General features: G+C 49.5%; 2 protein-coding genes across 2 annotated transcripts in view; both read right to left on the reverse strand.

The window, feature by feature from the left end:
- Positions 1-16,472, reverse strand: part of ZNF385C (zinc finger protein 385C) — a 321,307-nt gene that overhangs the window by 93,447 nt on the left and 211,388 nt on the right. The window lies entirely within an intron of this gene.
- On the reverse strand, positions 2,390-12,520 carry C15H17orf113 (chromosome 15 C17orf113 homolog). Its single transcript, XM_060256190.1, has 2 exons — positions 11,999-12,520; positions 2,390-3,941 (listed from the first exon to the last, which is right to left on the reverse strand). The coding sequence occupies exons 1-2, from the start codon at positions 12,515-12,517 to the stop codon at positions 2,427-2,429; spliced, it is 2,034 nt and encodes a 677-aa protein (XP_060112173.1). The 5' UTR covers positions 12,518-12,520; the 3' UTR covers positions 2,390-2,426.

Raw genomic sequence — 16,472 nt, forward strand, 5'->3', positions numbered from 1 at the left:
GCGCAAGAAAAATCGTATGCCTGATATGCAAATGTATTTCCCGCATTCTAGTTTTCGTAGCGCATCTGCAGAACAGCTGCAGAGCGCCGCCGTGCGAAGGGAAAAAGAGAAGAAACGCGGTAGATTTAAAGCTCAAGAATAAAAGAAGGGGTTGGTCATTATTTGCAGGTGGAAACGGATTAACGCATGGGGGGCAATTCTGTTTTCCCGACTGAATCAACAGCGCCACATCTGTTAGTTTTGACAGAGCACAACGGCAGCCACGGTTTCAGCAGCAGGCAGCTGTATGAGCCACAGAAAGCCTAGGTTCCCGCGGAGCATTTCCTCGGGGATCACAACTATATAGCTCAGTAGAGCTCTGTTCCCTCTTTCCCATAGCTTAGTAACCATCAGACTGTGCAAAATCCCATTTTACAGAGGAAGAAGCAGTTAGTATCTCCGCTTGACCAGGATGGCAACAATTTCCTAGGTTAGTTATACTCTGTCACATATAGGCACACATCCACACACCAGAAGGTTCTGTAATGGCATAAGAACCACGGCCAAGGAGACTCATTAGACTGGAACCAAAAGGAATCAAGAGGTGCACCGTTCCTCTTGTTTTCACAGCCTTCTGAGTCACTGAAACTCAGTCTTAATTTTATATGTAATCCTGCTTGCTTGGGGGGGGGGCTAGTCTTTAGGCTTGCCGTTTGCCTCCTGGCAGTGGCCAATCTCTTCCGCCCCCCGCCCTCAGTCTCCCACCCTAATTTGAAGAGCAGGTGAAAAAATGCAGTGGAAGTGGCATCAATGGTGACGTTCTAGGAATTCCCCATAGTCTCCGTGGCCTTTAACCACAGCAACTGAGGGAATTCCTAGAGCAGGCCAAACTTGCTTAACGTAAGAGCTACGTAGAATAAATGTTAAGTTGTTTGAGAGCCGCAAGACGTGAACATCAGATTTTGAGAGAAGGGAGGGAAATAGATGGGTGGAGGTAGAAAGAAAGCAACTTTAACTTTAAATGTATTCTCCACGCTGCTGGCTTGGAGAAGTGATTTAAAGAGAGAAATGCCTTCTCCAAGCCGGGGTGGTGGGGGCTTTGAGAGCCACACAATATGTGTGAAAGAGCCACACGTAGATCCCAAGCTGCAGTTTGGCCACCCCTGTCCTAAAACTCCAGCCAGAAATGATTTCAAATGGTCCTGAACTTCCTTCCCAAGTACAACACTCTGCTCTCCCCCTGCAATTTCCCAGAATTTGCCTGTGCAGGGCTGAGAACCCAAGTTGCCTTCAGTTTTTTTATGCTTGAGGTTCATTAGATGATTTGATAACAAGGGCTTGTCACTCATTGCTCTGCTCAAAAGGGTACCCTGAGCTGGGGAGGGACGGTGGCTCAGTGGTAGAGCATCTGCTTGGTAAGCAGAAGGTCCCAGGTTCAATCCCCGGCATCTCCAACTAAAAAGGGTCCAGGCAAGTAGGTGAGAGAAACCTCAGCTGGAGACCCTGGAGAGCAGGGGAGGGACGGTGGCTCAGTGGTAGAGCATCTGCTTGGGAAGCAGAAGGTCCCAGGTTCAATCCCCGGCATCTCCAACTAAAAAGGGTCCAGGCAAGTAGGTGAGAGAAACCTCAGCTTGAGACCCTGGAGAGCAGGGGAGGGACGGTGGCTCAGTGGTAGAGCATCTGCTTGGGAAGCAGAAGGTCCCAGGTTCAGTCCCTGGCATCTCCAACTAAAAAGGGCCCAGGCAAGTAGGTGAGAGAAACCTCAGCTGGAGACCCTGGAGAGCAGGGGAGGGATGGTGGCTCAGTGGTAGACCATCTGCTTGGGAAGCAGAAGGTCCCAGGTTCAATCCCCGGCATCTCCAACTAAAAAGGGTCCAGGCAAGTAGGCGTGAAAAACCTCAGCTGGAGACCTTGGAGAGCCGCTGCCAGTCTGAGTAGACAATACTGACTTTGATGGACCGAGGGTCTGATTCAGTATAAGGCAGCTTCATATGTTCACTAATTGGTGGGGTGTTTGCGTTTACATACACGGTCCCTATATTTTCTCCCCAACTGAAAGAGAAAAGAAGCTGGAGTGAAGTAGATTCTTGAACAGACCAACAATTGACAAGGAACAACAGACCTGCCCTTTACTCAACCTGAAGCCACGCATCAGAGTTTTCATTCAAAAAAGTTGCAAATACACAGTGGAACTCTACAAATGGCATAATTTGGCTCTGCATGAACAAAAAACGTCTTGCAATTGGCTTTGGGAACCTGCAATTTATCTTTGTTAATGATAAAACAATGGGGGAAAATAACCAACTCTCAATACTTCTGTTAAAATACTCCTCCCCGAGATCCAGGGGATAACATTTTACATTTTCACACTCGTTCCAGCAAGACGACTGCTCGATCAAAGTTATTTTTTAATGCTCCTCTCTCAAGCTAATTTGACCTGCGTCATTTCAAGTGTTGCTTTCACAATATTCAACAGCCAAGGCAAAATCAAACTCCTCGAGAGCTGGTCCATTGAGGGCAATTTTCATGGCGCTGGACAAGCCTCGGTCTTCCTTTCTGTAACTCCACCAGCGCTGTTTCAGGAGCTCCCGTGCGCGGTTGATTTTCTCTCTGAGTGCAGAGCCGAAAGGCATCACGAAAGTGATAGCAGCCAGGATGGCAAAGTCTGGAAACAACTGCTGCATCTCAGAGTTCTCACAGACCAGCTTAGCACACAGATCCTTGTAGGAGAGCTGGCGGAGGTTGAACACTATCCGCTTGAAGAAGGGGAAGTCATCTATTGCCCGCTCACTTACCACCACGCTGGAATATGCCTGCAAAAGGAAATTCAGCTCATCCACCCCATAGCTTCCAATCTCTTCTAACGACTGGGGATAGCACTTGGGGTTAAAGATGGCAGACAAAGAACTGACCACTTCCAGAGACCGGCTAGGGAATCTGTTCTGGAGATGGCATCGGATACTCTCCAGGTAAGTCTTCTTGAAATGCTCGAACTTCTTCATGTGCATCTTGGAACAGTCGGCTAGTTCCACCCCTTTGTAGAAGAACCTGCTCTCTACGTCTTTACGGTTCTCGCAAGGATGCTCAACGAGGTCATTAAGGAACACTTGGAAGTTCTGGCCGTTGAGGTTCTTCTGGATTTGGAGGTTGACGATGGCGGCAGAGAGGATGGGTTTCAAGTTGGAAAGGTCAGCATCTTCCATGAGGAAGAACTTATTTAGCGTCTGGAGGACAGGAAGAGTATCCAGAAGTACTTTAGTGAAGGCTACAAAGTAGAACTTCTTCAGTTCTTCATAGACGCCCAGTGCCGTTGGAGAGCTCTCCGACTCGCTCTCCAGATGAAATAACAAGGCTGGCCAAGAGGAATCAACAGCCTCCACAGCTGGTAAGATGGCGCTCCAGCGGACAGTGTTGGGCCTTCCTGTATCCCTTTCCCAGAACTGAAAGACATTCTGCAGCTCTCTGAGGTGACTGTTCTCTTCAGTGAAGCTGACAGAGAGCCTGCCGATGGAATCCATCATAGCCTCGTACTTCTGTACGCACTCTGCTTCGAAGGTGTCCTTTGCTCCTCTCAGAGGACTGCTCCAGTGGTGAGAAAGGCAGTGAACCTCTGTGAGCAGAGGGCAGGTGCCTTTCACCTTCGACCCCATACCCCTGAGCCTGTGGGTCAGTGGGGAGGATCCCACGGAGTTCAGCCACGCAACCTTCTTGGTTGGCAGTCCAAAGGAGACCATCGCCTTGATGGTTTTGTCCAGCGCTGTGCAGTCCTCGCTGTCTGGAAGTGGAATGGTGCCTAGGAAGATGACGGATGTCTGGCCCGCGTGGAGGGGGACGGCTGTGCTAAACAGAACTAGCCTCCTTCTCTCCAGGGCGTCTACAGTCTCATCTAGCACTAGACCAATGAAAGGTGAAGACTTCATCCTGAGCTTGTCCTCAGCATCCAGGACTTTGGCAATGGCGGCCTAGTGTAGATGAACAAGGAACGGTGCAGGAGGGAGAAAACAAACAAAACGTATATTTAAAGTGTCCTTTGAAACCCGGGTTCTCCAAATGGGAAGTGGGACACACTAAAGAACCCCGAGGAAAGGATCAACCCCTTCTTTTATGCAGCAGGTTTGCCTGTAGCTACTTTTCTCAGCATGCATTTTGCATTGGTTGGAATGAGGCAGGGGCCATTTTGTAGAAAAACAGCTGGTGGAGCTCATTAGCATATGCTGCCCCCCACTGGCTAAAAGCAACCCGACACAAGAAAGGAGAGCCCCGGGCGAGCGAGGCCTGCTTGGGCTGGCAAGAAATCCAGGTGTTAATGAGGGTTGCTGGGGGTATGGCAAAGTTCTTGATGGCTGGCTGCCCGCTCTCCTAACCCAGGGATTGTTATGCAGCTGCACCTACTATTCAGTGGACAAGTTAGGTAGGTAAGTGGGGAGGAGGAGGGGAACCCCTCAGAAAGGTTCAGGAGCTGTGCTCCTGTGAGCTCCTGCTGAATTCAAGGCCTGGATTCAGGTTTTTGACACTGAAAATGTGGGGACAGTTTTTGCTCAGCATGGGTCTCTATGAGCGACCTACTTTAAACAGGGGCTAGATGGCCATCTGACAGCAATGAAGATCCTGTGAATTTAAGGGGGAGGTATTTGTGAGTTTCATTTGTGAGCTGCATTGTGCAGGGGGTTGGCCTAGATGACCCTGGAGGCCCTTTCCAACTCTATGATTCTACTTCTCCCTATGCCTGAAGCAAATGATCCTGCCAGGCTTCTGTACCAGGAAACATATATACACAGAGAACAATTCCCCCAAATTCTGTCTCCAAGCCCCTGCAACCGCCCCCATCCCTACATGCAGTATAAACAAAATTTATGACAATGTATTCACTCATGCCAAGCTCTGGGAAATTTTCAGTATAAGAATCAGGATTGTTCTGTGGACACCCTTTGAGCTTCTCTGCCCCGGGGAAAAAAAAAAACAGCCCCCTGACTACAGGTATTGGGGTCGGTCCTATCTGCTTTTACCATTCCACTGAGCAAAATTTATTAAAATCTTTAGTTCCACCTTTCCCTTTGGCTCAAGCTTGAACCCTTCCTCCAAATTAAGAAGATTTGCCATTGGAAGAAGAGCAGAAGTCACGCTCCTCAAGCTCAAAGTAGGGTACTTAGACGATCATTGGCTCCACCCCTTTCTGACCTCACAAGAGGCCTTTCCGTATTTTCCCCCTATTGGCTCTGGCCCCAGAGTGCTTTGGTTTATCCCCCGATTTCAACATGCATTTTTGTGCCTTGACGTTTCCAGATTTTTTTGCCTCCCCACCCGCATTTATTTTCTGGCTCTTTTGAGACCACTTTTACCCCATTCCTTTTCCACAGTAGCAGTAGTTCCACCCTCGGGCTGAGGTCTTCCCCAGCTCAAGCGATCAGTTCCCCACCGGTTACTGCAGGGGTGCATTTTGACTCACGTCTCCCTCCAATTCCTCCTGCGTCTTCCTGACCTCATTTTTTTTAGAGATCAGGAAGACGCACAGGGAATTGGAAGGAGATGCAAGTCAAAATGCACCTTCACAGCAACTGCTGGAGAATCGATCATTTGAGCCAGGGAAAGCAGAAGCCTGATGGCAGAGCGACTGCTACTGTGGAAAAGGTCCCAATAGTTTTTTTGGAAGCCATCTTTGAGTCAGCCTTTTCCTCATGCTCGATGTTTCTGTCGATTTTCTTTGTCCTGCCCACTCTCGTCTGCTTCCAACCTGCTGTTTGATGACTGGAGTGTTGTGGTCAAACCATTCCACCCCAACCCCACCCTGAAGACGAGTGATTTTTGTTTCTTTAGGCACTAGAATATCAATATATTGCTGAAGCATTGTAACAATAGCCTTAGCAGGTTCTCTGAATTCTCAGCTTTCAGTAAAAAGCAGTAAGTCTCTAGATCCTTCCCTTGTGGGATAATATCTCTACAAAGGGAAAGAACCAGAAAGCTGGGAATTCAGCTAATCCTGTCGCTACAACACTCCAGCAATATATCGATATTTTAGTGCCTTTAAAGGGTGGGGGTGCTGTGAAACCAATGATACCATAGGGTTGCCAGATCTGCGTTGGAAAATACCTGGAGATTTTTGGGGTGGATCCAGAAGAGAAGAAGAAGACAACTGCAGATTTATACCCCACCCTTCTCTCTGAATCAGAGACTCAGAGCGGCTTACAATCTCCTATATCTCCCCCCCCCCCCACAACAGACACCCTGTGAGGTGGGTGGGGCTTAGAGGGCTCTCACAGCAGCTGCCCTTTCAAGGACAACTCCTGCGATAGCTATGGCTAACCCAAGGCCATTCCAGCAGCTGCAAGTGTAGGAGTGGGGAATCAGACACCCTGCAAGGTAGGTGGGTCTGAGAGGGCTCTCACAGCAGCTGCCCTTTCAAGGACAACTTCTAAGAGAGCTTTGGCTGACCCAAGGCCATTCCAGCAGGTGCAAGTGGAGGAGTGGGGAATCAAACCTGGTTCTCCTAGATAAGAGAGCTCTGGCTGACCCAAGGCCATTCCAGCGGGTGCAAGTGGAGGAGTGGGGAATCAAACCCGGTTCTCCCAGATAAGAGAGCTCTGGCTGACCCAAGGCCATTCCAGCGGGTGCAAGTGGAGGAGTGGGGAATCAAACCCGGTTCTCCCAGATAAGAGAGCTCTGGCTGACCCAAGGCAATTCCAGCAGCTGCAAGTGGAGGAGTGGGGAATCAAACTTGGTTCTCCTAGATAAGAGTCCGCACACTTAACCACTACACCAGACTGGCTCTCTATTAGAGCTATGGCTGACTCAAGGCCATTCCAGCAGCTGCAAGTGGAGGAGTGGGGAATCAAACCCGGTTCTCCCAGATAAGAGAGCTATGGCTGACCCAAGGCCATTCCAGCAGCTGCAAGCAGAGGAGTGGGGAATCCAACCCGGTTCTCCCAGATAAGAGAGCTATGGCTGACCCAAGGTCATTCTAGCAGGTGGAAGTGGAGGAGTGGGGAATCAAACCTGGTTCTCCTAGATAAGAGTCCTCACACTTAACCACTACACCAAATTGGGGCGGGGTTGGGGAGGGGCCTCAATTGCCCTAGAGTCCACCCTTCAAAGCAGCCATTTTCTCCAGGGGAGCTGATCGCTGCCAGCTGGAGATCAGTTGTAAAAGGTCTACAGGCCCCACCCGAACGCTGGCAACTCTACTCATGACGACAGCACCTTCTCTTGAAAATCTTCATTACTTAAGACACGTGCAGAAGAGAGTAAACTGAATCCACAACTGCGAAAATGCAGAGAGAGGGCAGATGTGCAGAAGAACTGTGACCAAACCAATTCGAGTGCACGTGGATCAACTCCCAAGAAAATCAGGAGTCAGTCGAGCGTGTGGAAAAGCCCCAGGTCAGAATATCTGGGTAGACCAGAGACTTGCTTTGAGAGGCCATCCCTGTCTTGTACATCTGGCCACAGAGCCAAAGCTAGAGTGTCCCGTTTTGCATCAAATGTGCCTCAATTTACATATCAAAGCCACATTTCTTTCTTTTTTTTGCCAGCTTATAATTTCTCCCGTTTCTTCCAGTCAGCTCTGCTATAAGGCACGGGTGTGCCTCGAATTCCATTTTGTTAAATTGTTTGAATAGCTAACTCCCCTCCATCCTCTTCTTCTTTTTTTTTTTAAAAAAAGAAATCCTGCAAAATCCACTGGGGGTGAGAAATCTAATTAGCGTGTTTATCTGCCATAAAACAGAGACCCTTATTTATGCAAAGCAACTGGCAACTGCCCAAGATGGGGGACTACAAATTAATTTGATTTTAACAGGCACGAGACGCCGGTAAAATGAAAGGAAATGGGATTTTCTCCTTCTTCTTCCCCTGGGCTCGGTGTTCATAGACTAGCCAAGAGCAGGAGAGAAAATTAGTTCTGAAAAGGAAGGGCCCCGTAACAGAATTGTCTATTATGCTAACGGATCTTCAATGCTTTTCTCATGAAAGAACTCAGCAGTTAACTACCAGCACCCAGCCGGCCATATAAATAAGATCTCATTCTTTTGAAAAGGCTCTTCTGATCAATTATTTCTCTGTGCAACAATTAAAAGTGCACAGAAGAGGTAGGAGTGTGTGTGTGTCTATATTTATGCACAACCATCAACCATTAGAGTGAACTATTTGTTTATCTTGGAGAGGAAATTATGTAGCCACTCATAATCGGCACTCGAAAACAGATACAACTGGGATTTGTACCTTTTGAGAAAAAAAAACGACAATTTCGCCCCTGCCCCTCTTGTAGAGATCTACAATTCCCAGGATTCCTTGTTTGGGAACCAGGGAGAGCCAGTTTGGTGAAGTGGTTAAGTGTGCAGACTCTTATCTGGGAGAACCGGGTTTGATTCCCCACTCCTTCACTTGCAGCTGCTGGAATGGCCTTGGGTCAGCCATAGCTCTGGCAGAGGTTGTCCTTGAAAGGGCAGCTGCTGTGAGAGCCCTCTCCAGCCCCACCCACCTCAAAGGGTGACTGTTGTGGGGGAGGAAGGTAAAGGAGATTGTTAGCCGCTCTGAGACTCTTCGGAGTGGAGGGTGGGATATAAATCCAATATCATCATCATCATCATCATCATCATCATCATCTTCTTCTTCTTCTTCTTCTTCTTCTTCTTCTTCTTCTTCTTCTTCTTCTTCTTCTTCTTCTTCTTCTTCTTCTTCTTCTTCTTCTTCATGACACTTAAAGTTTGCCTGAAATAGTTCGTAAATTTATTATGTGGGCAAAACCAAAATCTCTTTCAGCCAGCTTTGGAAACTGCATTTCTTCAACCCTCTCTGTCAGCGAAAGCTTATGTATCAGAACACCTGCAGGACGGAGCTGTGGATTTGAGAATAATCATACTTTAAAAGCAGGGATCCCCAATGTGGTGTATGTGGAAGCCAGGGCACCTACAGAGTGTTTTTAGAAAGATTTCAGGTTTTCACGGCTGGTAACATCATTAGGGTTGGTAGAATCTTTCGGGCTCAAGTGCCGTGTTCTACTGGAGAAAGTTTTCCTTCCAGATGTTTCGTTCTCAGCTGCGGAGAACATCCTCAGTGGCGTTGCAGCCGGAGCAGGCGCTCTGACCTTCTTGGCTGCTGTGCATTGAGTGAGGCCAGGGCTGCTGCACACCCCCTCCAGCCTAGAAATAGCAGCTCTCCAGCAGCCCTGGCCTCACTCAATGCACAGCAGCCAAGAAGGTCAGAGCGCCTGCTCCGGCTGCAACGCCACTGAGGATGTTCTCCGCATCCGAGAACGAAACGTCTGGAAGGAGAACTTTCTCCAGTAGAACACGGCACTCGAGCCCGAAAGATTCTACAAACCCTAATGTTTTTAGAAAGTAGGTGCGGCTAGATGGGGATTTTGCCCAAAAGGGTTTTTTCTTCTTCTTTTTTTGGTATTTCTGTATTTTTACGTGCGTGTCTGTCTGCACCTGGAAGTCATGGTGACCTCTGGTGACTGACACCTACTGGGGGCCTGGAAGGTATTCAGAAAGGAGGCTGAATAAAGCCCGCCTCCTTCCCCCCAATTGCTGATATTCCTTGGGGGTCTCCAGTCCCATCCAAGTGCTTGCCAGCGTCGACCCTGATTAGCTTCTGAGATCTGATGAGACCGGGCTTGCCTGGACTATCCAGGTGAGGGCTGCGCAGGTGCGTTTCCGACTGGCTGTTAAACAGACGCCACCACGGTGCGCAGACCTTTGAGGAGCGAGGGAAAGTAAGCTGTGCGTATGCGAGGAAATATTTTAAAACCGTGCATTCATTCTGAGAGGCATCCTGTCAAACAGGGCTTCTGCCTGAAACGATGAAGAGTTACTATCGGAGTTATGCGTAACCTCCTTCCCTGGTATTCTGTGGTTGGCTCGGCCTCCTGTGACACCCCTTCTGGAGAGCCAGTTTGGTGTAATGGTTAAGTGTGCAGACTCTTATCTGGGAGAACCGGGTTTGATTCCCCACTCCTCCACTTGCACCTGCTGGCATGGCCTTGGGTCAGCCATAGCTCTGGCAGAGGTTGTCCTTGAAAGGGCAGCTGCTGTGAGAGCCTTCTCCAGCCCCACCCACCTCATAGGGTGTCTGTTGTGGGGGAGGAAGGTAAAGGAGATTGTGAGCCGCTCTGAGACTCTTCGGAGTGGAGGGCGGGATATAAATCCAATATCTTCATCTACCTCACAGGGTGTCTGTTGTGGGGGAGGAAGGTAAAGGAGATTGTGAGCCGCTCTGAGACTCTTCGGAGTGGAGGGCGGGATAGAAATCCAATATCTTCATCTACCTCACAGGGTGTCTGTTGTGGGGGAGGAAGGGAAAGGAGATTGTGAGCCGCTCTGAGAGACTTCAGAGTGGAGAGTGGGATATAAATCCAATATCTTCATCTACCTCACAGGGTGTCTGTTGTGGGGGAGGAAGGTAAAGGAGATTGTGAGCCACTCTGAGACTCTTCGGAGTGGAGGGCGGGATAGAAATCCAATATCATCATCATCTTCTTCTTCTTCTTCTGCGATTGCGCCCATCACTCTGTGTCAGAATTCCAAAGGTGCCTGGATACGCCTCCCTTAAAAGCTTGTGAAATAATACTAAAACAATGTAAAAAGGTAAAGGTGTGCAAGCACCAAGTCGTTACCGAACCATGGGGTGACGTCCCGTCATGACCTTTTCTTGGCAGACTTTCTGTTACGGTGTGGTTTGCCATTGCCTTCCCCAGTCATCTACACTTTCCCTCCAGCAAGCTGGGGACTCATTTGACCGACCTCGGAAGGATGGAAGGCTGAGTCAACCTCGAGCCGGCTACCTGAACCCAGCTTCTGTCGGGATCGAACTCAGGTCGTGAGCAGAGAGCTCGAACTGCAGTACTGCAACTTCACCACTCTGTGCCACGGGGCCCCTACTAAAATACTGTACTGCAATAAACTACTGAAAATACCAAAATAATATATGCAAAGCCCTTTGAACGCTCTTTAAAAGTGTCACATAAATGCTAAATATTTCTCACCCCCACGCTATTTTCAGGGGAGGGATCCTTTTTCTAAATTATTTGGAAAGGAAAAGGAAAGGTCCCCTGTGCAAGCACCAGTCGTTTCCAACTCTGGGGTGACGTTGCTTTCACAACGTTTTCACGGTAGACTTTTTTTACGGGGACAAACCGACTCCCTGGTACAGAAGCTTTGGACACAGATCTGCGGCAGTGATCTACTCTCCACTTAAGTCGGTTTGGTGTAGTGGTTAAGTGTGCGGACTCTTATCTGGGAGAACCAGGTTTGATTCCCCACTCCTCCACTTGCACCTGCTAGCATGGCCTTGGGTCAGCCATAGCTCTGGCAGAGGTTGTCCTTGAAAGGGCAGCTGCTGTGAGAGCCCTCTCCAGCCCCACCCACCTCACAGGGTGACTGTTGTGGGGGAGGAAAGTAAAGGAGATTGTGAGCCGCTCTGAGACTCTTCAGAGTGGAGGGCGGGATATAAATCCAATATCTTCTTCTTCTTCATCATAATAAATGACGTGAAAGCCAATGGTGCAAAAGTGGTTCGGTGGCATATTTCATTCTGGCCACAAAATATGGATTGTCTGGAGCCCATAAAGGCTTAGGCTATTTTTCATGCACGCATGCACAGTGCACAGCGTTATAGAGTTGCCAGCTCTGGGTTCAGAAATACATGAAAATTTTAGAGGTGGAGCCTGGGGAGGGCATGTTTTGGGGAGGGGGACCTCAGCAGGGTCTAATACCACAGAATCCCCCCTCCAAAGCAGTCATTTTCTCCAGGGGAACTGATCTTGGTTGTCTGGAGACTGACTGTAATAATGAGAGATCTCCAGGTTTCACCAGGAGGCTGGCAACCAGGGGTGGAATCCTAGCAGGAGCTCCTTTGCCTATTAAGCCACACCTCCCAGATGTATCCAATTCTCCAAGAGTTTACAAGGCTCTTCTTTTGTAAGTTCTTGGAGGATTGGCTACATCAGGGAGGTGTGGTCTAATATGCAAAGGAGCTCCTGTTAGAATTCCACCCCTGCTGGCAACCAGAGATAACAGATATGTACCTGCATCGCCTGGATGCTCCCGGGCTGGTAGTCCCCTTCGCGGTCAGAGGACAGCAGAGCTTGACAGAGGTTGAACTTCTGCAACTCAAGTAAGGAGGCAAATTTCTCGTCGGGGACCTCCTCTTTCGCCATCCAGTAGACAGTGGTGAGGGCCGCTACCTTGACGGGAGGGACTTCCTCTTTGACGAGCGGCCCCGGCTCTTGGCGGCACGGTGCCTTTGCCTCCCGAGCCGTCTGCTCTCTGTTGACCACCAAAGCCTGCCGGTGGGCCCCGGAGGTGACGTGGCGCAGGAGGGCATGGCGCTGGAAGTTATCCGTGCCCACCGTGAAAGCGTTCTCGGCCTTGCCGTGCTTGTTTCTCACGAGGGCCTGGCGGCACTCGATGCAAAACATGGTCTTCTGTTTGTAGTCGAACTCCAGCCAGGCAAACTCTTCCTTCCAGCGCTCGTTGAAATACCTCTTGCACTTCTTATTCGAATTGGACGTTTCCCCGGCGGGCTTCTTTCCAGGTGGCACCATAGCTTTCGCAACCCGGGCCAGGGAATTAAGCGCTACGGAGAACGGACTGAATTTCCCCCTCCTTTCTGGAGGAGAAGCAGCCTTTCGCATTTAATTTAGAAAGGAGGATCTATTTACCACTTCCCTGGTTCCACTGGAGATGAAACAGACAAAGGGTGGGGGGGAAAGGGATTAGGGAACTGGCAGATCTCGCTCAGCCTTGCTAGTAAGCAATTTGATTCTGTGGTCAGACACACAGCTACGCCATGTGAACAAGATGGAAGACCTGGAAGCTTTTGAAACGGATCTGTGTCGCTGATCTCCTGCCCACCTAGGCCACATCATAATAAAGATCCTAGATGCACAGCCCTGGAAGTCTAGCAGCAAAATGACGTCTTCATTTGTTATGACGGCTGGATCTGACCTAAATGAGAGCTTGTTGGGCTGGGCCATGTCAGGCCAAGCCATGAGTGTACCTATCAAAGATTTCAGGTTTTCACGGCTGGTAACATCATTAGGGTTTGTAGAATCTTTCGGGCTCAAGTGCCGTGTTCCACTGGAGAAAGTTTTCCTTCCAGACGTTTCGTTCTCAGCTGCGGAGAACATCCTCAGTGGCGTTGCAGCCGGAGCAGGCGCTCTGACCTTCTTGGCTGCTGTGCATCGAGTGAGGCCAGGGCTGCTGGAGAGCTGCTATTTCTAGGCTGGAGGGGGTGTGGTGAGAGGGCAGCCCTGGCCCCATTCAATGCACAGCAGCCAAGAAGGTCAGAGCGCCTGCTCCGGCTGCAACGCCACTGAGGAGGTTCTCCGCAGCTGAGAACGAAACGTCGGGAAGGAAAACTTTCCCCAGTAGAACACGGCACTTGAGCCCGAAAGATTCTACAAACCCTAATCGTGTGTGTACCTAGTTAAGATTAGGCAGCTGGACACTTTTTTTTTTTAAACTTTTTAAAGGACTCAGACAAACATTAGCACTTATTGGTCTTCTAGTGTCCTGGGCCCAACTGATGGACCTCCTGATGGCACCTCTGCTCTTTGGCCACTGTGTGACACAGAGTGTTGGACTGGATGGGCTATTAGCCTGACCCAACATGGCTTCTCTTATGTTCTTATGGTCTTAAAGGTGCTTTCTTTGTATTTCTCCCACGGGATCCCGGGAACTGAGCAAAGGAAGCTCTGGCTCTTTCCCTCCCTCCCCAGGGGACCAGAAGGGGAAGGAGCCTCAACCAATGGAGAAAATTGAGGTTTTGCTCTGTAGCTCCTGTGCAATTGAGCAAGCCTTGCAAAGCAAATTGAGATGCAAAAGGAAACAAGAGAGGGGGACAAGGAAGCAGACAAGAGCCAGTTGCTCGGGGGGGGGGGGGGCTAATAGGAGTCCTCTGGGGGCCTGATTCGGCCACTGGGCTCCATTGTTTGACACCCCTGGTCTAGAGAGACCTATTTCCCCCCATCAGACGAGTTCAGGAATCAGAGTTCACTTTATCAGAAGCGTGTAGGTCCGTCAGGTCTGATCATTTAGGGTTGCCAACCTCCAGGAGGTCAACAGGCTGCTCTGATATCCAGCCTCATACACCGATGATGCTCAATTGAGTATGTAAAAAAATGAATAATTCAGTTTTAGAAAATTATAACAAAGTGTATTGCAAATCGAAAGCAACAGAACGTGTAAACCACCCAAACAGTCCCACAGCCTTTGTTATTAACACGCAAACAATTGCAGCATTTCATGGAAGTTAGACCAGTCCAGGTGGCAACAAGGATGCAATACGATATGAACTCCAACGCTGTTGTCCCAAACTGAAGAAGTTTGAATTTGTTAGCGTTCTTGCCTTGTGATGTAAAATGCATGCGTGAACCCAACCCCTGAGAGCCAGTTTGGTGTAGTGATTAAGTGTGCGGACTCTTATCTGGGAGAACCGGGTTTGATTCCCCCCCTCCTCCACTTGCAGCTGCTGAAATGGCCTTGGGTCAGCCATAGCTCTTGCAGGGGTTGTCCTTGAAAGGGCAGCTGCTGTGAGAGCCCTCTCAGTCCCACCCACCTCACAGGGGGGGTCTGTTGTGGGGGAAGAAGATATAGGGGATTGTGAGCCGCTCTGAGTCTCTGATTCAGAGAGAAGGGCGGGGTATAAATCTGCCCCAACCTCACAGGGTGTCTGTTGTGGGGGAAGAAGATATAGGCGATTGTAAGCCGCTCTGAGTCTCTGATTCAGAGAGAAGGGTGGGGTATAAATCTGCCCCCACTTCACAGGGTGTCTGTTGTGGGGGAAGAAGATATAGGGGATTGTGAGCCGCTCTGAGTCTCTGATTCAGGGAGAAGGGCGGGGTATAAATCTGCCCCCACCTCACAGGGTGTCTGTTGTGAGGGGAGAAGATATAGGAGATTGTGAGCTGCTCTGAGTCTCTGATTCAGAGAGAAGGGCGGGGTATAAATCTGCAGTTAAAAAGAAAAGCACGTAGAAGCCTCCAATGAAACAGAGACAGATGTACGACCTCGTTGCGCGAATTCACGTGCCAGCTGTGAATTTGGAATAGCAGTGGAAGCGTTGGACTTCATATAGTATTGCATCTTTATTACCACCTGGGCTGGTCTACTTCTATGAAATGCTACAATTGTTTGAGTCCAGAACCACCTGAGTGACCAAGAAGAGTTTCAGAGTATAAGCTTTCTTAACCAGACATAAGAGCATACAAGTGATATTCCTAGCTGGGGGGGGAACAAGCAGGGCTGACCCTGCCGCTAGGCAAACTAGGTGACTGCCTAGGGTGCTGTCCTTCTGGGGGTGCCCCCCACATGACTCAGTTATGCCATCAGTGACGGGGGGGGGGGGGGCAGAAGTTAGCCTTGTCTAGGGTGCCGGACAGTTTAGGGCCAGCCCTGGGAATAAGAAAGACTGAAGAAACTGGGGAGCTTTCTCAGCAAGCAACGAGCATCAGATAGAAGAAAAAGAAGACGATATTGGATTTATATCCTGTCCTATATTCTGTGTCTCAGAGAGGTCACAATCTCTATTACCTCCCCCGACCCCGCCGCAACAGGGACTCTGTGATGTAGGTGGGGCTGAGATAGTTCTCCCGGAAGATGCCCTTTCAAGGACATCTCTGTGAGAGCCATGGCTGACCCAAGGCCATTCCGGTAGGTGAAGAAGAAGAAGAAGATATTGGATTTATATCCTGCCCTCCACTCCAAAGAGTCTCAGAGCGGCTCACAATCTCCTTTCCCTTCCTCCCCCACAACAGACACCCTGTGAGGTAGATGAAGATATTGGATTTATATCCTGCCCTCCACTCCGAAGAGTCTCAGAGCGGCTCACAATCTCCTTTACCTTCCTCCCCCACAACAGACACCCTGTGAGGTAGATGAAGATATTGGATTTATATCCCACCCTCCACTCCGAAGAGTCTCAGAGCGGCTCACAATCTCCTTTCCCTTCCTCCCCCACAACAGACACCCTGTGAGGTAGATGAAGATATTGGATTTATATCCCGCCCTCCGCTCCAAAGAGTCTCAGAGCAACTCACAATCTCCTTTCCCTTCCTCCCCCACAACAGACACCCTGTGAGGTAGATGAAGATATTGGATTTATATCCCGCCCTCCACTCCAAAGAGCCTCAGAGCGGCTCACAATCTCCTTTCCCTTCCTCCCCCACAACAGACACCCTGTGAGGTAGATGAAGATATTGGATTTATATCCCGCCCTCCGCTCCAAAGAGTCTCAGAGCAACTCACAATCTCCTTTCCCTTCCTCCCCCACAACAGACACCCTGTGAGGTAGATGAAGATATTGGATTTATATCCCGCCCTCCACTCCAAAGAGCCTCAGAGCGGCTCACAATTTCCTTTACCTTCCTCCCCCACAACAGACACCCTGTGAGGTAGATGAAGATATTGGATTTATATCCCGCCCTCCACTCCGAAGAGTCTCAGAGCGGCTCACAATCTCCTTTCCCTTCCTCCCCCACAACAGACACCCTGTGAGGT

Source organism: Heteronotia binoei, chromosome 15 (genome assembly GCF_032191835.1).
Source record: "Heteronotia binoei isolate CCM8104 ecotype False Entrance Well chromosome 15, APGP_CSIRO_Hbin_v1, whole genome shotgun sequence".
NCBI lineage: Eukaryota > Metazoa > Chordata > Lepidosauria > Squamata > Gekkonidae > Heteronotia > Heteronotia binoei.

What these genes read in the sequence shown, in the direction of transcription:
- C15H17orf113 (XM_060256190.1), bottom strand. Translation starts at nt 12,517, where the DNA reads ATGGTGCCACCTGGAAAGAAGCCCGCCGGGGAAACGTCCAATTCGAAT. An exon ending in GGAGCATCCAGGCGATGCAG is followed by an intron (nt 3,942 to 11,998) that starts GTACATATCTGT and finishes CATCTACACTAG; the next exon opens with GCCGCCATTGCCAAAGTCCT.